At 43.5% G+C, this 20000-nt stretch overlaps 1 protein-coding gene across 1 annotated transcript in view; it reads left to right on the top strand.

Moving 5' to 3' along the window:
• hpse2 (heparanase 2) overlaps positions 1-20000 on the top strand; it is a 110437-nt gene that overhangs the window by 60522 nt on the left and 29915 nt on the right. Inside the window, exons 6-9 of the mRNA XM_031836495.1 lie at positions 1751-1798; positions 12194-12287; positions 14656-14762; positions 15155-15269. Of these exons, the coding sequence (XP_031692355.1) occupies positions 1751-1798; positions 12194-12287; positions 14656-14762; positions 15155-15269 (364 nt within the window). The remainder of the gene's footprint in view (positions 1-1750; positions 1799-12193; positions 12288-14655; positions 14763-15154; positions 15270-20000) is intronic.

The following is a 20000-nucleotide window of genomic DNA, read 5'->3' as shown; positions in this document are numbered from 1 at the left end:
CTGTAAGGTGCATAAACTATACAGATAACAACTACCCACAAGACACAGGTGGGAAATGGCTGCCTAAGTATGATTTCCACAATAGACAGCTGCCAACGATAGACAGCTGCCTCTGATTGGGAACCACACTCGGCCAAAAACAGAGAAATAGAAAACATAGAAATACAGAAACTAGAATGCCCACCCTAGTCACACCCTGGCCTAACCAAAATAGAGAATAAACGCCTCTCTATGGGCAGGGAGTGACACATTGAGCAGGTTTGGAATGCTCTGAATCGACGTGTATGACAGCATGCATCCATACCTGAATACCCAGTCATGACAAATCCATAGATTAAAGCCTAATTTATTTATTTCAATTGACTGATTTCCTTATATGAACTGGAACTCAGTAAAATCTTTGAAATTGATGCGTTTATATTTTAGTTCAGTATAATAAAGGCTGCAAAAATAGATATGCCTGACCTCAATGTTTTGGCTAGAGCTTTTCTGTACACATCAATAGTTATAACATTTATGTGAGCAATACTTACTACTATACAACTCTTACTTACTATAGCTGAGCTGATGAGTTGGATTTAGAGAGTCTTTGTGAATTACGAGGGAGGTCCTCCTCTAACTCCTCCTCTCTGTTCTCCTCCTTTCCCTCCACCGGTCTTTCCCCTGGTTTGACCAGTCTTTCCCCTGGTTTGACCAGTCTTTCCCCTCGTTTGACTGACCGGTCTTTCCCCTGGTTTGACTGACCAGTCTTTCCCCTGGTTTGACTGACCAGTCTTTCCCCTGGTTTGACTGACCAGTCTTTCCCCTGGTTTGACTGACCAGTCTTTCCCCTGGTTTGACTGACCAGTCTTTCCCCTGGTTTAACTGACCAGTCTTTCCCCTGGTTTGACTGACCAGTCTTTCCCCTGGTTTGACCGGTTTTTCCCCTGGTTTGACCGACCGGTTTTTCCCCTGGTTTGACTGACCGGTTTTTCCCCTGGTTTGACCGACCAGTCTTTCCCCTGGTTTGACCGGTTTTTCCCCTGGTTTGACCGACCGGTTTTTCCCCTGGTTTGACCGACCGGTCTTTCCCCTGGTTTGACCGACCAGTCTTTCCCCTGGTTTGACCAGTTTTTCCCCTGGTTTGACCGACCGGTTTTTCCCCTGGTTTGACCGACCGGTTTTTCCCCTGGTTTGACCGACCGGTCTTTCCCCTGGTTTGACTGACCGGTTTTTCCCCTGGTTTGACCGGTCTTTCCCCTGGTTTGACTGACCGGTCTTTCACCTGGTTTGACTTTGTCTCAAGGTCACAGCCTCTGTCTCAGGTGTGTGTGCATGTGTGTGTGTGTGTGTCTGCCACAGTTGTCTGCTTAAGAAAACAAAGGCCAAATGGACGGCGGTAACATCGGTGTCAGTTAAAAGATGTAACCAAGACTAAACATCTTTAACTGGTGAGAGTGCCTTTCTGACAAGCTGTTTAGACAGAAGAGTCTGGACATGTCAGAAAGACTCTCAGACCCAAATAAGGAGAGTTTCAGGTTGAGACTACCCGGTCCTCATGTCTTGTTTGTCACGTGTCTCTTTGGCTTTAACAGTTAGAAATACACACACTCACTGAATCACACACGCGCACACACATACACACACATTGACAACCTGGTCAAGAAGCCAAGACATATGAAACTAATGAAAAGTCTGTGTTTTATTCCAAAATGAAGTACTGGTATCTCAGTGATGCTGTAAACTGAATCTCTTGCGTTTTTATTCCCAGGTTCATGAAGAACGCTGGTTCTGTTGTGGATGCTGTAACGTGGCAACAGTAGGTATTTTACCCCTTTTTCTATCCTATATCTGCATACCTGTATCACTTAGCTTCATACACACATTCCCTATATAATAATCATCATCATCATAATAACAATAAACAAGTTCTCATTCATAAAACCTCTTAAAATGTGTAAAGTAGAATAAAAATGGTTTCCAGTCAAACTGTTTCCAGGGAGAAATATTTTGAAGGCTTTTATAAAAAATACAAGCTATAGTGAGAACCAGCTGCTGAAAGAATGGCATGGTTTTAGTTTGGTATTTTCCCTCACACTCTCTCTCCTCTGCTTTCCTCCCCATTCTGACTTGTGGTGTCGTTCTTGAAGTGACTGAGCGGCTAAAGACATGTCTGGCTGTTGTTGTGGTTTGTAATGGTCATTGTTTTACAGGCAGGCAAGAGGAACTGTGGTTGACATTCTGAGAGAGCAAAAAAAATTGCATTGCTGTCAGAACGAAGTAAAATAGTCTGTGCAGTAGTTTCAAAATAAGGGAATATTGCTGTTTCATGCCAAGGTATTCACATATTTGTCTCATTAACACACGCACACGCATGCACGCAAACACGTACAAATGCACACACAGACACACACCACACTGCTAGAGACGGGTCTCGTTAAGGCCAAGGTCAGGCTAATTAAGGGATTGGGAAGAGGAAGGTTTAGCACCACCCACACTGGCAAAGTCAAACCATATGCTTACACACACACACACACGCATACACACACATGTCCTGCCAATTACCCTCTTTACACAACAGGACTAGGTTTTATGCTAGCCAGACTGCGTGACAGATAGGCTGACCTCTATAAACCAACTTTTAACCAATAAAAGCTCTGAAAAGGTGCCACTTTGACCAACAGTGAAATACACTTGCATGATGACTAACCTTGCTTAAGATGTGAAGACATGCTACGTGAATGATTCGGTCTTGTGTTTTTCTATAGAGAGAAAGTTGCACCAATCCATCCATAATAGCAGCACTTCCTCTAGATGGTACATATTAGAATTGTGTTGAACAACTTGGTTTAGTTATACAGTTTACATATTGGAGTCATTTGGCATGGAACAGCATGTTACATGTTAGGAACACAAAACAGGTGTTACACATGCTAGAGTGTATCTGTGACCAGACAGTTCACCATGCCTGTTGTCTTCCTCGGTCTGGCATTCTGTGGGGGAGCTCAGGTAAGAGGGTTAGGGATGATTAGTGTAGCACTAAGCATCCACACCTCTTACACACAGACAAGCACGCATGCAGGCATGCACACACACACACAAACAAATATACAACAGGTATATCTTCCCAAGCTGACGCTAACATACAGTACAGTACATGTTTTCAATGTTCTCTTTCTCCAGTACTGCCAGAACTTCCCCTGTCACTTCCCTACTGTTGTCTTCATCCTCATAGTGTGGTTGTGTTCTCTTTCTCCAGTACTGCCAGAACTTCCCCTGTCACTTCCCTACTGTTGTCTTCATCCTCATAGTGTGGTTGTGTTCTCTTTCTCCAGTACTGCCAGAACTTCCCCTGTCACTTCCCTACTGTTGTCTTCATCCTCATAGTGTGGTTGTGTTCTCTTTCTCCAGTACTGCCAGAACTTCCCCTGTCACTTCCCTACTGTTGTCTTCATCCTCATAGTGTGGTTGTGTTCTCTTTCTCCAGTACTGCCAGAACTTCCCCTGTCACTTCCCTACTGTTGTCTTCATCCTCATAGTGTGGTTGTGTTCTCTTTCTCCAGTACTGCCAGAACTTCCCCTGTCACTTCCCTACTGTTGTCTTCATCCTCATAGTGTGGTTGTGTTCTCTTTCAATGATTTGTTTTGATATCTCACATGATTCACCAGAATCTCATAATCTCAAAGAACCAATCACATATGTCTGTCGGGTACAGACAGGTCGAGAGGCAAATGATGTGAGCAGCTCCCCTCATCATAAAGAGCCACTCGCTCACCTTTTGATCAATCTCACCTCTCTTCCTCACAAACAGTCATTCTCTTAGCTCTCCTCAGCATGACTTGATCCGTTTTCCAAGTTCATCTGTTCACAGGTGTGCTGTGAGGTTACTCCGCCGAGTGCAGGTTTTTCTTCGCTTGTCTTCTGTGTTGGGTGACTTTATCCCCTCCCCCCAGTTTGTGTCCAGTACCCATAATGCTCATATACTTGGATAGAACGAAAGCTTTGCACAAGAGCGACTAGCTCTTTGTGTGTTTTGTGAGAGACGCCTCTCTCGTCAACGGTTATCACGGATTGTGGAAGCTATTATATTGGCCTATAATAGCAAGGGGTTACAGCCTCCGGATGGCCTGAGGGCTCACTCCACCAGGGGTATGGCTACTTCTTGGGCACTGTTCGAGGGCATCTCCTTGCATACTTTTATGATGTTCTACCGGCTAGACGTCATTGCGCCTTCTTTGGCGTATACTGTCCTCAGTGTTGGGGCCTCTGAGGGTTGATACGTTGAGACTAACTGGCTTCAGAGAGCATTCTGTGATACGGGAGTTGGCCATATCCCTCATGTGAGATCGAAACTACCAACTGAAAGAGAACTTAAGGTTATTTGCGTAGCCCCGGTTCTCTGATATTATGAGTGAGATGTCTCACCGCATTCAAATAAAATAACAGTTTATTGGTCTCGTACACAGTTTAGCAGATGTTATAGCAGTGATCATGCTTATGTTACTAGCTCCTAACAATGCTGTAAAATGTCCAACAAGTACACAAATAATAATAAAAAACAAGAAATCTTGAAATGGCAGAAAGAATCTAATTAACAACCCAAATAGCACTACACCATTCCCTACTAGCAAGAACTTGAGGAAGTTCGGCATGCTCAAGAATGATCAGAGGGTGGGCGAGTGGGGGGATGAGGGGAGGGGCTCACCTTATTCGCCCCTCGACTTGCCTGTTTCCGACAGACGTGTGTGATTGGTTCTTCGAGCTTCTGAGATTCTTGTCAAACCCCTTCATGTGAACTATCTCACTTATATTATCAGAGAACCGAGGGTTACGCAAGTAACACGTTTTGGCTTAGCGGGAGTATTGCTCCATGAATAGAGACATAGAGACCATGTAGTCAGAAGACTGAACACTCAGCAAGAGGACTGATATTTTTTTTACAGCTACAGTATATGGAGAAAGTAAAGAAAATAGAGATAGCAGTGGGAGGAAGAAAGAGCAAAGACTCCACACTTTATTCACTGTCCGCCGGACTCGTAAATCCTGAGGGCCCATTCCCCTGGAGGGACACATTTTATTCATTGGTGGAGCTTAGACCCTCACAAACACTCACACTCACACATACACACGAGCGCACCCTTTGTCTCTTGTCTCCCTTTCGCTATCGCTCTCCTTCTTTCTCTCTCTCTTGTCTCCTTTTTCTCTCTCTCTGATCCCTCCCTGCCTTCCTCCAATTCTTGTCACTTTCTCGCTCTTCCCTCTGACATCTTAATACTCGTCTCAGACTAAATCTGGTATTTATCTACATCTCAACCATTCCACAAGTCAGAGAGAGAACCATTGTAGAGGGGAGAAAGAGGAAGAATGTGAGATGAGAAAGAGAAGGAGAGAGATTGAAATTTAGCACGAGAGAAGAGACAGAGTAGTACAGTATAGAGATCCAGCCAGAGAGAGAGAGAGAGAGAGGAGAGAGAGAGAGGAGAGAGAGAGAGAGAGAGAGAGAGAGAGAGAGAGAGAGAGAGAGAGAGAGAGAGAGAGAGAGAGAGAGAGAGAGAGAGAGAGAGAGAGAGAGAGAAAGGCTACTGCTGTGAGGAAAGGTGATTCATCATTGTCTTGGTAAAGAATGTAATCCCAAATAGAGGATACGTTCTGTTCTCTACAGATGTGTTCACGCTTTAATTCTTCCCATAGGTAGAGGAGCAGTCAGATCAGCAGACAGCTTCCCTACAAAACTACTGTGTACTATGTATTTTTGTCTGACAAAGTTGGCCACACATAAATGGTGTCATAACCCAGTTTGGTAGTGCTTTACCAGTTTTGGTAACCCTTGATGATAAAAGATTTGATAGTTTTCCTACAATTAGGTCCCACTTTAAAAAACAAGAATTTATAAAGGCTTTATATAGAATACATAAAGTCTTCATTAGTACAAAATAGATACTTCACAAATAACTTCCTCTATGTACAGTACATGGTAACACCCTAGTTGAAGGGGGCATACATACATTCAGACAAGGCATTCACCTTTATGCGTGTTGCCGTATCATGCTTAACAAACTTTATAATACATTCATTCTTCATCATTCATAAGAAGTTTTCAAAATGAAATTCCCTTGAAATACTGTTGAGAGTTAGAATAGTAGAATACACAAGGTGCAATTTAGAAATTTGGTTGTGCATCAGTAGTCTTTTTCTCTTGACAGTCATTTAGCCCATGTCAGCTAAACATTTGAATCATGGTCGAATTACCAATCGGGGGCTCACTCAGATATCACATTAAAAACGGCAAACATTTCTCTCCACTCATTGGCAAAATGTGTCAAATTCAAGGAAATTAGCTGTAAAACTGCACATTTTTGCTCCCGGCCACATGGCAAAGTGTGTAGAAAAGCAGCAAACTTTAAAACTGCTAAATATTCTTTGTGGCCCACATCAAAGTTGTCCATTTGTGCTGTAAGACATCCGTGCTCTAATACACTATTCACGGAACTGGCTAGGAGCAGCACATTTAGTTACTGTGTGCACAGAGTGTTTTGTATCCTCTCTCTTTCAGTGCTGCAGGATGCCACTGGGTAAACAGCCCTTGGAATTATCAATAGTATCTTCACCCTCCAATTATGTTCAAAAGCCTATACGCAGTGGATGTTCTGTGTCAATTTGACCCCGTACCCATGAATAAGTACAGAACATACAGTAAGAAGGTGGATCTGAAGCAAACAGAGTACCTGGTCTACAGTGATTCCTGGCCTGGAGCACAAAGCGTAAATGTCATGTTAGGCCTGCAGCATGTTCTCTGCCAACTTAAGCCAAAAATATGTGTTCCTACGATAATACTTTGGGGGTTGGGTACTGTGGCTGTGAAAATACACATTTCTAAATAAATGTACATATAAAGATATATTTCTGTGTTGCTGTTAACTTTTCGTTCTGAAATGACAATTTACATATTTTGAAAACTCCTTATAAATGATATTGAACAAATGTGTTATGAAGGTTGTTATAACTGATACTGCGAGGTGTTATGACTGGTTTCATAAAGGTGTTGTGAATGTCTTTTTTATACCCCCTTCAAGTCGAGTGTTGTCGGCAGCATTGGCAAATGTGACAAAACCCAGTGTCAATTCCCCCAAAAAGGGTTACATGATGACATTATTGATAATAGCCTAAACCTACCTGAATTCAATGGAAACCCATACCACGTTAATGGCACTCATAAACTGTAAATAGTGATTGTTTTAGATCAGGTACTTCCAAAAATACTTTGATAATAATTTATCTATATTAAACACCGTATACATTATCTTATGAATCTTTATTCTGGGTGGCAGGTAGCCTAGTGGTTAGAGCGTTGGACTAGTAACTGAAAGGTTGCACGCTCAAATCCCCAAGCTGACAAGGTACAAATCTGCTGTTCTGCCCCTGAACAAGACAGTTAACCCAGTGTTCCTAGGCCGTCATTGAAAATAAGAATTTGTTCTTAACTGACTTGCCTAATTTAATAAATGTTAAATTAAAGAGGAACTGAACCCCCCAAAATGATCTGGTTTAAAATGGCCTGTGGCATTGGTAGTAGTCATATACAGTGCGATTAATGCCTTTGATGAAGATGAGCAAAATTGTCTGTATAAAATAAAGAATTCAAGTACTGAGCTTTATTGTATAGTATTTTACGCTAATACAATTGCTCAGAGAAAGAGATTTTGTTTTACAAGTAATACTTTTTTTCTCTAAAAGATAGGGTTAAAAATGATTGCCACTCCTGTTTTCTATACCTTTCTATACCTCACCTAAGTCACCTTGCGAGGATAATGGCATTGAGACTTTTTCTAAAAATGTTTTCTGAGATTGAATGACACATTGGGAGGAATCTTAGACCATTCCTTCATAGAGAATCTTTCCAAATCCTTGATATCAGTCTGCTGGTAGAGGCAACCAGGTTTTTGGCTAAAATGTCCTAGTACTGGATAAAGTCCATGATGCCGTTGACCTTAACAACTCTGTACAGTGTCCCGAGAGGCACATAGGTTGAGATCTGTGGTGACACAGATTTCCTCCCACATAGCAGGGTCATCTGTGCATTGACTTTCCATATTGTCCAGCAGCTTCACCTGATAAGCTGTAAGTAAGGTGGACATGTTAGGTGCTCTGACCGAATGGGCTGCTGTTATGTACATTTTATGACAAATGAACAAAAGCATCCCTCTTGTTCGGGAGGGATTAAGGTAGTTAACCGTTAGCCAGGGGAGGCTCCACTGGAGGGGCCTTATGGAAACTGGAAACTCGTCTATGCATGTCCAGGGTAGGGAAACAATTAGGGGTTAGTCTACCAGAAAAAGGCTTTTCCCAGGACCATTTTGCCTCCTTTAGGCAAGCCACAACTGTCGGAATGCTAGGTTTGGTCAGGGCTGTTTGCGGTTGGAGTCTCCTCCACTCGTACAAATGGTCCGGTGGGACCGGTGGGACATTGAGCGTGTAATCTCGGATGGGATTAGCAACCTCGTCACCGACTGTGCCTTTGGCGGTGCACCTGGGGATGGGTGCAGGTGTTTGGGAGGGAGGAAGTCGGGACTCAATTCCTCCATCTTCGGGCTCAAAGTTGGAGAGGCTGCTATTAGCATGAGCCTCATCATCTTCTATCGCCCCCTCTCCCGAGATCGTGTCTTCGCTAAATAATGAAGAGAGTCAAGGTTGTCAATCACCTCCGCCCAGATGTGTACAGATGAGCGCTTGTCGCCTATCCTGGGGGGGTACAGACGTGGCTTGGAGTAGGGGGTACCCGGAGCAGGAGCATTTTTTTGTCTCCTTCTCTGGCTAACCTTAAACAGTGTGCTGCAGTGCAGACAAGACTCTGGGTAGTTGACTGCCTCTCAAGCATGCTTGTTTCCCAAACAGGCAAAGCAGAAAGGTCTTTCTCTGAGATGCAAGAGCCGCAGGGGCAGATATGGGAGCTCGTGCCTGGCTTGGGTCATCCTGGCAAGGGGAGGTGGTAACCATGACTCTAAGTGGGCTACAAGCCTGTCGTAAATTGCACTCATTAACCCGGAGAGCACAGCAAGGTGGAGTTGCTCTACAGGTTAGAGGGCTCTCAAGACCGCAAAACCGGAAGGTAGGTCAGCCTAGCCAGTAAAGGTGCTGGTGAGCTAGGTGAGAGAAGAATACTACCATGCAGGTAGAGAGAGCTAGCGAAGGAGTTCTAGTTCTAGTCATGTGCTTCACCAATGCGTAGCTGCATAGCCAGCTAGTCCTGGCGTTTAGCTTGCTAGCATTCACCTCAAGTGTTAGTAGCCTAGCTTTAGCAAGCACACTGCTAGCTGAAGAGAATGTACATTCTTCGTTAGCTAGCTACGTTAGCTTAGGGTGTGGCTAACCAAATCACAAAAGTCTCTTTCCTTTCTTCCACTGTGGTGGGAATAAGTAACAGGAAGGTACATAGGCTGGTAGAGTGAGATGGAAGCTACCCATAGTGAGAAACCAAACAAGTAATTTAAATAGAACGTGTGTGAATAACTATCTAAATACTGTAGTGTTGAAGGGCCAGTATGTCTTAAGATCAAATCCCAATGCCCCAGGGCAGTGATGGGGACATTGCCTTGCATAGGGTGCCATTTATCAGGTGGGACATTAAACAGGTGTCCTGACTCTCTGTGGTCACATGTCAATCCCATGGCACTTATTGTAAGAGTAGGGGTGTTAACTCCAGTGCCCTGGCTAAATTCCAAACCTGGCCCCATTTCCATCATGGCCACCAAATCATCCCCCTCCTTCCTAATTACCATATTTATTTGTATATTTTATTTAACCTTCATTTAACAAGGCAATTCCGTTAAGAACAAATTCTTATTTACAATGACGGCCTACCAAAAGGCAAAAGTCCTCCTGCGGGGACGGGGGCTGGGATTACAAATATAAATATAGGACAAAACACACATCACGACAAGAGAGACCTAAGACAACAACATAGCAAGGCAGCAACACATGACAACACAGCATGGTAGCAGCACAACATGACCACAACATGGTAGCAACACAACATGGCAGCAGCACAACATGGTAGCAGCACAAAACATGGTACAATCATTATTGGGCACAGACAACAGAACAAATGCAAGAAGGTAGAGACAACAATATATCTCGCGAAGCAGCCACAACTGTCAGTAAGAGATGGAGATAACTCCAGCTTGAGTGCTTATGTAGCTTGTTCCAGTCGCTAGCTGCAGGGAACTGAAAAGAGGAGCGACCCAGGGATGTGTGTGCTTTGGGGACCTTTAACAGAATGTGACTGACAGAATGGCTGTTGTATGTGGAGGATGCGGGCTGCAGTAGGTATCTCAGATATGGGGGAGTGAGGCCTAAGAGAGTTTTATGCAATGGGTATTCAGAGATGACCAGTTTACAGTATATAGAGTGCAGTGATGTGTCCTATGAAGAGCATTGCTAATCTGATGGCCGAATGATAAAGAACATCAAGCCGCACAAAAAGCACCCTTACCTGCCGATCTTTAAATTACATCTCCGTGGGTAGGATGGTCATCTGAACAGGGTTAGTTTGGCAGCTGGGTTGAAAGAGGAAGGATTAGGATAGAGGAAACCAAGTCTAGATTTAACCTTATCCTGCAGCTTTGATATGTGCTGAGAGAAGGACAGTGTACCATCTAGCCATACTCCCAAATACTTGTATGATGTGACTACCTCAAGCTCTAAACCCTCAGAGGTAGTAATCACACCGGTGGGGAGAGGGGCATTCTTCTTACCAAACCACATTACCTTTGTTTTGGAGGTGAGTATAAGACTGTATCATCTGCATGTAAATAGATGAGAGAGCTTCCTACTGCCTCAGCTATGTTGTTGATGTAAATTGAGAAGAGCATGGGGCCTAGGATCGATCCTTGGGGTACTCCCTTGGTGAGAGGCAGTGGCTGAGACAGCAGATGTTCTGACTATACACTGCACTCTTGGAGAGAGGTAGTTAGCGAACCAGGCCAAAGACCCCTCAGAGACATCAATATGTCACTCCTCACCTCTCCACCTGATAGCTGATGTGTGGTGAGCGTTTTGGCACAAATGGTTTTCTGTGTATTACCCAAGTGGGTGCTACATATTGGTAGTGGATGAGGTGAGTTTCCCTAACTTGCAGTGCTTTGAGTACCTGGAAAGGCGCTATATAAAAATACAATCAATATATTGGGGGAGCTCCCGAGTGGAGCAGCGGTCTAAGGCACTGCATCTCAGCGCTTGAGACATCACTACAGGCACCCTGGTTCAAATCCAGGCTGTATCACATCCTGACGGGATTGAGAGTCCCATAGGGCAGCGCACAATTGGCCCAGCATTGTTTGGGTTTGGCTGGGGTAGGCCATCATTGTAAATAAGAATTTGTTCTTAACTGACTTGCCTAGTTAAATAAAGGTTACATTAAAATATTAAAATATATATATACTGTATATATAGCTTACTAACGTTTACAAATATAGGTCATATATGCTAATATTAAATAATGATTATGAATTGGTGAACATACTATTTCTAAATGGTTTATTACTGGACTTTCTTATGAAGCGTTAGTAAGAGTTTCAGTTTGTGTGTACCGTAGCCTTTTTTCTCATGAGAATGATACTTTTGATAAGTGCAAACTCTAAGTGTAAAGTGTAGTGAGAGCATTTGGCGTCAGATTATAACCAGTTAATGATATTAGTGTTAAAAAAACAAAAAACACTGAGAGTTTTAAATCAACACTAAAAAGTGTTGAGTCTGTGGACCCATATAGACACTAGAACAGTTGTAAATTAACACACTACTTAGTGTAAATCTATATTCAAAGATTTCCCAGCGTGCCTTGCCTTTCGAGCAAATTGTAGAGTTACCACACATGAGTGATGTGTATGAGTTTCATGGGTAAAACTATAAAATGTTTGCTTAGTCCACAAGATTGAAAATGAATGTGACAACCATGTCTCTGTCACTAACAAGTTCAGTCATGGGTGGTAATTCTACATTTTACCTGAAAGGCAAGGCACCATGGAAAATATTTGAATAAGGTTTTACACTAAGTAGTGTGTTAATTTAACACTGTTCCGGTGTCTATATGGGTCCACAGACAACACTTTCAATGTTAATTTAGTTTTTTTAACACTGGAGAATTTGCTGTGTGCATTTATCAGAAGTTGCTTGTATTCTGTTCTGAAGTGTCTGTGTGTCTTGTTGTTCTGTCTGTAGCTACTACATGGATGGCAGAGTGACCAAAGTAGAGGACTTTCTGAAGACCCGCCTGCTGGACACCCTGACCGAACAGATCACCAAAGTACTCAAGGTGAGAGAAAGGGAAGTGTTGACAGAAGGTCTCAGGAAAGGTCAGTCATTATGTAAGTATGCTTCACCAAATCATCTCCGTTACATGTGTCTCTTCCCAACCCCTGACCCAGTGCTCTCCTGTCCCACTGCCTTGTCCCTCCATAGGCCTACCTCTGTAAGGGCACAGTTCCCAGTTCAGTTTTATGGATCTCAACTCTCAGATCTGGAACAGTAACTTCCCTCAGTGAGAAGAAAAGGCCATAAGAACCGATCTGTCATGCTCACAATTAAGTAACAATTGCTACCAACCTATAGTCATAGTCTCTGAGCTGTTAGAAAATACCCAATTATTGTCTATTGTAAAAGAGAGGACCCACCAAAGCACATTAAAACAACCATAGAACAATGTGTGCTGCCCTATTGTGTGTGTGAGTTTGTGTGTGTGCGCAGGCGTGTATGCAAGCGTGTTTGTGCTGTACTGCACGTGCTTGTGCGTTTCCCCATTTGCTGTCCAGTAGTAATGGTTTGCAGCCATGCTAGGAGAGAGATTCTCTGGAAGCTGTTTAGAGCAGAGAGAATAGGTCTTCCGGACAGAGATCCAGGTGGGTGGGTGTGTAGATTTAGTATAAATGTATGTGCAAATTATGTTTGAGTGAAAAAATGATGGAGTGAGTGTTTAGTTTTTTATTAACTAGGCAAGTCAGTGAAGAACAAATTCTTAATTATAATGATGGCCTAGGAACAGGAGGTTTACTGTCTTGTTCAGGGGCAGAATGACAGATTTTTACCTTTTTACCTCAGCTCGGGGATTCAATCTAGAAACCTTGCGCGCACGCGCGCGTGTGTGTGTGTGTGTCTGGGGCCCTGTGAATGTGGATAGAGACAAATACTGAAATAAAAGGTCAATAAAGATACAGGGTAAACTCGGTCCGTGAAGCTATTTATCATTTGCATTGCTTGGGGATCGAAGCTGTTCAAGAGCCTGTTGTTGTCAGACTTGATGCACCGATACCTCTTGCCCTGTGGCAGCAGAGAAAATAATCTTGGGTGGTTGGGGTCTTTTCACACCGCCTGATATAGAGGTCCTGGATGGCAGGGAGCTCAGCCCCAGTAATGTACTGGACTGTCCCCACAACACTCTGTAGAGCCATGCGATTGAGAACGGTGCTATTGCCATACCAACCAGTGATACAGCCAGTCAATATGCTCTCAGTAGTACAGCTGTAGAACCTTTTCAGGATTTGAGTGCTCATGCTAAACTTCTTCAATCTCCTGAGGGGGGAGAGGCGCTGTCGCTCTTTCTTCACGACTGTACGTGTGTGTTTGGACCATTTTAAGTCTTTAGTGATTTGGACACAGAGGAACTTGAAGCTGTCTACCTGCTCCACTGCCGCCCCATCGATGTGGATCTGCTCCTTGGTCTTACTCTGGCACCACACTGTCAGGTCACTGACTTCCTCTCTGTAGGCTGACTCATCGTTGCCGGTGATCAGGCCTACCACCATCATGTAGTCAGTGAACTTGATAATGGTGTTGGAGTCGTGCACACAGTCGTGGGTGAACAGTGAGTACAGGAGGGGACTAAGCGCACACCCCTGTGGGGCCCCTGTGTTAAGGGTCAGGAAGTCCAGGATCCAGTTGCAGAGGGAGGTGTTCAGACCCAGAGTCCTAAGCTTGGTGACAAGCTTGGAGGGGATAATGGTGTTGAAGGCTGAGCTGTAGTCAATGAACAGCATTCTAAGAGAGAGAGAACAAAGGCATTTAATCCCATTCATAACATCTGAAGGTGTAACCTTCCAACCCAAAACCAACCACAATTGACCAATCAAACGATACCAAGTTTACAGTAACCTAAACACTCCCAGGTCCAATCTCCACAGGGTGTCACATAATCTAAAGGCTTGTGTGGGGGGTGAGACCAATGTAAATAAGACAGAACTCCTGAGAAGACAATAAAACACTTTATAATAGAGTAATTCAGAGTTCACCCTGTACAGAAACAAGTAACCACAGAGATCATCCGTCCATATAGTTAGCATCAGTGGGGTCACAGCCAAGGTCTGCCATAATCAACCGCGACCCTGGAACAATTAGGGTTAAGTGTCTTGCTCAAGGGCGCATCAACAGATTTGTCACCTTGTCAGTTTGGGGATTCAAACTAGCGACCTTACGGTTATTGGCCCAGTGCTCTAACTGTTAGCCTACCTGCAGCCCCTTTCTCTTTCTTTCTCTGATCTTATCCCCTATTTTTCTGTTGTCTGTTCTCCCCCCTCTCTCTTGCCCCCTCTCTTTCCTCTGTCACCTCTGTTTCCGCTCTCTCTCTCTCTCTCTCTCTCTCTCTCTTTCCTCACTCTCTCTCTTCTTTCCTCACTCTCTCTCTTTCTCAGGTAGTGAATAGCCATGCACCTGGTAAGAAGGTGTGGTTGGGGGGAGTAGGTCCGGCATGGGCTGGAGGAACCAATAACCTCTCTGATACCTATGCTGCTGGCTTTCTGTAAGTACAATCAACCTATAAATCAATCAATCAACCTATAAATCAATCAGTCAAATGAAGTATCATCGCACTTAGGCATTATTATCACTTTGTGTGTGTGTGTGTGTGTGTGTGTGTGTGTGTGTGTGTGTGTGTGTGTGTGTGTGTGTGTGTGTGTGTGTGTGTGTGTATGTGTGTGTGTGTGTGTGTGTGTGTGTGTGTGTGTGTGTGTGTGTGTGTGTGTGTGTATGTGTGTGTGTGTGTGTGTGTGTGTGTGTGTGTGTGTGTGTGTGTATGTGTGTGTGTGTGTGTGTGTGTGTGTGTGTGTGTGTGTGTGTGTGTGTGTGTGTGTGTGTGTGTGTGTGTGTGTGTATGTGTGTGTGTGTGTGTGTGTGTGTGTGTGTGTATTTCAGGTGGCTGAACACTCTGGGCATGGCAGCGATGCAGGGGATTGATGTTGTCCTGCGACACTCGTTCTTTGACTATGGATACACACACCTCGTAGACCAGCACTTTAACCCACTACCGGTGAGTTTCACACTCTGCTTTATCATAAAAGTTCAATAAAGGTCAAATAAAAATAAAAATCATCATGAAAGCACTACTGGACAAATTCCTTTCTACTCTCACTGGATAACAAGGGAACGTTCATTGGAGCTATTGCTACTCTTAGTCCATTTTTTGGTGTGGCTTTGGGTAGCTACTGTAGACTCATCTCAGTCCTCTGTGGCACCTAGCGTTCTTTCCCGTGGGAGCTATTAGGCCAGATGAAAGGCGTTTAGTGGTGTTGACTGGCTGGACGCGAGGGCGAATCACTGTGTAACCCTAGCCCTTTGTCAGTGACCAGGATGGTGTCACGACTCTCCCCTTCCCCCCATCACAAAATGTGTGCCCCTCTGTGTGCAGCACTGGGCTGGTGACAGATCTGCAACCTGAGCTGTAGGTACGCAAAAGGCTGGTACTCCCCCTCCGGCACTGTCTGCAATGGTGCAGTCCAGTCCTGGTTCCCACCACTGCCCTCTGCTGTTGGGATTGGACTATGCTGCATCAGGGGTACAAGACTATGCTCAGGGCAAGCATTACACCCAACTAATCATTTGTCAGATGATACAGTAAGTTGATTAGTTGAATTAAGGGTTTTAGTGCCAAGTTGGAACAAAAGCCTGCACCCTATGGGTCACCAGGACCAGGACTGAAGGAGTATTCACTTATTTAGGGGAAATTGAAGAGGGCGGCCAGAGATCGAGATAGAGACATCCAAGACTCTTTGATCCAGACAGAGAGTCAGTTCTACAATGCTACTGCGGTGCCATGTTCATAAAAATGATTTATCAGCATCTGGTGGATGCCTAAAGAAGATGTGGTGAACTTCTTACTTTATTTAGCTGCTGCAGGGATGGGTGGTGTATATTAGGGAGACTGCTCCAAAACTAGCAGACAATTATTTTCCCTCCTGTTCCATTCTCTGTTTCTGGGAAGAATGCCCCCGCTAGGATCATAATGCTTTTATTGTGGCTGGGCGTCGGACTGCTCTGCCAGTCTACCTGCTGGGGGGAACCACTACAGGCCAGGGCTGTCCGCAGGCCCCAGAGATGTATTCACATGTCCCTTTCCATCTCTCTGAACACTCATTGGACACCGTTCTGACAATTGACCCAGTCAAACCTAGGACTCGCTTTATCCACTCACCCCTCAACCCCACCACTACTATTCCTCTTCTCCATGGTCTAGGTCCAGTAGTTGTAGTGGGTCTACCTACTCCTTCGCCCTATCCTTTCTCCGTCATTCTGTTTTCCTCTCCTGAACTCACTCTCCCTCAGTCTATTTTTGACCTAGCACATGTGAAGAAGTTTGGGATGTGACATCAGCTTAGTGTATTAGCCTGCTTCCTGGGTGGTTTGTCTGTTAACAGATATGAGCCTCCCTCTGCTCTCCCTCTTTATAGGCCTCTCTTTTCATCCTTTTTTAGCTCTCTCACCCTCCTTCGTTCTCTCATTACTTTTCCATTATTCTACGAGACCCGATCATCTCTCTCTCTCTTTCTCCATTGTTGGATACACCCCTGGGTTTCTGATACATTCTAGGCTTTGTCTCTCACAATAACAGTAAAATGTTAAGTGGCTATAGTTATGCAATCCCAGTTCATGTCATGACACCACACTGTAGCTGCCAAAGAGTGTGTTAACTGTGTGTTTATTCCTATCCACACAACATTCTTATTTACGCTGTCTAGGATTCCAGTGTTTAAGGACACAGAGGGCTGTTGAAATAAATGCTTCTCTGGTTTTCTGTGTTGTATGGTTGATAAAATTGTGTTTTTGTGTTACTGTTTACTGCAGGTTTTCATATTTATTTTTTATACGTGCCCCTAATTAAAACTGACTCCACATTGTTAACCCCTCTCCTAATACAGTCACTGTAATTAAAAACATTAATCCTACCCTCTCTTATTCAGTTAGTGTAATTAGAAGCATTAAATCACTAATGGGCAAGGCCCTGTACTGATACAGCCTAATGGTTAACACTTTTATCTGTAAAGGCTGTTGTTAACAAGCTTTCAGTCACACAGTCTGGCTCTCATTTAGCCTGCACTCCCTCCTCTTCTCCTGGCCTACTGCCCTTTCTTCCTCCTTCCATCTTTCCCTCCCTCTAGGGCCGGTGTTATGGGTGGGACTTAGGGGGCCTGGCCTAACATACCTCCCTGCCCTCCCTCCTCTTCTCCTGGTCTACTGCCCTACTGCCCATGTATCTGATGCTGTCTGGCCAAAAAGAGTATGGCATGTCATGTCATATTATGTTTGGCCAGACAGCATCAGATACATGGGCTTCATATAGTAAGACAGAGGAGCGCTGTTTCGCTTGCACGGATGCTTTTCTCCGGTGAGGTAGTTTCAGCCATTTGCGAATTTATGGAAAGTTAGCGGGTGCACAGTGCACTGTTCGGCTGCTGGAATTATTTTGGACAAACGTGCAAAGGTAACCTACTTTTTAAAGTGATTTGTTTGACAATCAGATGAAAACATGACAGTTAAATTACGTCTTTACTATAAAACCGATTAAAACTATTTTACCATAGGAGGTTCTGTGAAAAAATAGTGCCACCCCCTATGGAAAACAAATGCCCATCCAACTGATTGGTTCTGGCACCTGCCCTGCCTCCTTCCTCACTAGGTAGATGCTGAAGATTCTCCCCTCTCTATTGACTGCAATGTTTCAAACACAAGTTCTTCACCATCCAGTTCTTTCTCACTACTATATGTTATTTACCCATGGAAGTGGCTACTACCGGTACGCTATATCTAAACTGATATCTTTAAACTACCAGATTCTCACCGTGGACTATCTACAGTACTATCCGTCCCTGGGTGTATTTTCTCCCTGATTCTCTCCCTGCTCTTCAGATGTCTAACTGGGCACATCCTGTAGGCCACTCATTGACATCTCCATCTCTCTCAGTTAGTAAATCAGGCACACAGATCAGCCTGGTTAAACCTGATCATTAAACACAGCTCTGACTGATCAGACAGAGAAAGACTACTGTGGAGGTCATGAAGTTTCACTGACCTGATGGGTTTTCTCTCTTGGAGCCCAGGTTAGGCAAACCAACATATGTATATCTATAGATTTGATAAAAGATCACCAATACAGTTCTGGTATTGTTGCATAATGAAGCTACTCAACGCTTTTTAAATAAATAAGAAATCCATCAAATATTGACTGAATTATAGCACATAAATAATTGTATAATGACAGACAAAAAGTCAATGTAATCCATCAGTTTAGGTGGGAATTCATGTTTAAACTTCGTCGAATATATATATATATATATATATATATATATACATACACACACACACACACACACACACACACACACACACACACACACACACACACACACACACACACACACACACACACACACACACATACACTTTTTATATATAAGACCCATGCTACCATATATAAACCATATATGGCCTATTTATGTGTTGTGTTATTATATTGATATAATAATAATATTTGAAAATAACCATTTGCATATACACTTGAGTATAGTTAAATACATTTGCATTAAATGACCCTCTATCCAACCAGCGTCTTTATACAGTGCATTCAGAAAGTATTCAGACCCTTTGACTTTTTCTACATTTTGTGACGTTACAGCCTTATTCTAAAACTGCTTAAATCGTTTTTTCCCCCTCATCAATCAACACACAATTCCCGACTCTGTCAAAGTGACCATCGGGTTTTTGGTCTCCTCCCTGACCAAGGCCCTTCTCCCCCGATTGCTCAGTTTGACCGGGCGGCCAGCTCTAGGAAGAGTCTTGGTGGTTCCAAACTTCTTCCATTTAATAATGATGGAGGCCACTGTGTTCTTGGGGACCTTCAATGCTGTACACATTTTGTTGTACTCTTCCCCAGCTCTGTGCCTCGACAAAATCCTGTCTCGGAGCTCTACAGACAATTTCTTCAACCTCATGGCTTGGTTTGGCTTGGCTCTGACATGCACTGTCAACTGTGGGACCTTATATAGACAGTTGTGTGCCTTTTCAAATCATGTCCAACCAATTGAATTTACCACAGGTGGACTTCAATCAAGTTGTAGAAACATCTCAAGGATGATCAATGGAAACAGGATGCACCTGAACTCAATTTCGAATCTCATAGCAAAGGGTCAGAATTCTTATGTAAATAAGGTATTTTTATGTCTAAAAACTTGTTTTTACATTGTCTTTATGGGGTATTGTGTGTAGATTGATGAGTTTAAAAAATAAAATAAAAAACATAAAATGTGGAAAAAGAGAAGGGGTCAGAATACTTTCCGAATGCACTGTACAGTTGAAGTCGGACGTTTACCTACACCTTAGCCAAATACATTTAAACCCAGTTTTTCACAATTCCTGAAATTTAATCCAAGTAAAAATTACTATTTTAGGTCAGTTAGGATCACCACTTTATTTTAAAACGTTTGAAATGTCAGAATAATAGTAGAGAGAATGATTTATTTCACGTATTATTTCCTTCATCACATTCCCAGTGGGTCAGAAGTTTACATACACTCAATTAGTATTTCGTAGCATTGTCTTTAAATTGTTTAACTTGGGTCAAACGTTCCGGGTAGCCTTCCACAAGCTTCCCACAATTATTTGGGGAAATTTTGACCCATTCTTCCTGACAGAGCTGGTGTAACTGAGTCAGATTTGTAGGCCTCCTTGCTCACACACGCTTTTTCAGGGATTGAGGTCAGGGCTTTGT

Source organism: Oncorhynchus kisutch, linkage group LG11, assembly GCF_002021735.2.
Source record: "Oncorhynchus kisutch isolate 150728-3 linkage group LG11, Okis_V2, whole genome shotgun sequence".
Lineage (NCBI taxonomy): Eukaryota > Metazoa > Chordata > Actinopteri > Salmoniformes > Salmonidae > Oncorhynchus > Oncorhynchus kisutch.
This window is presented reverse-complemented; position numbering and strand designations above follow the sequence as displayed.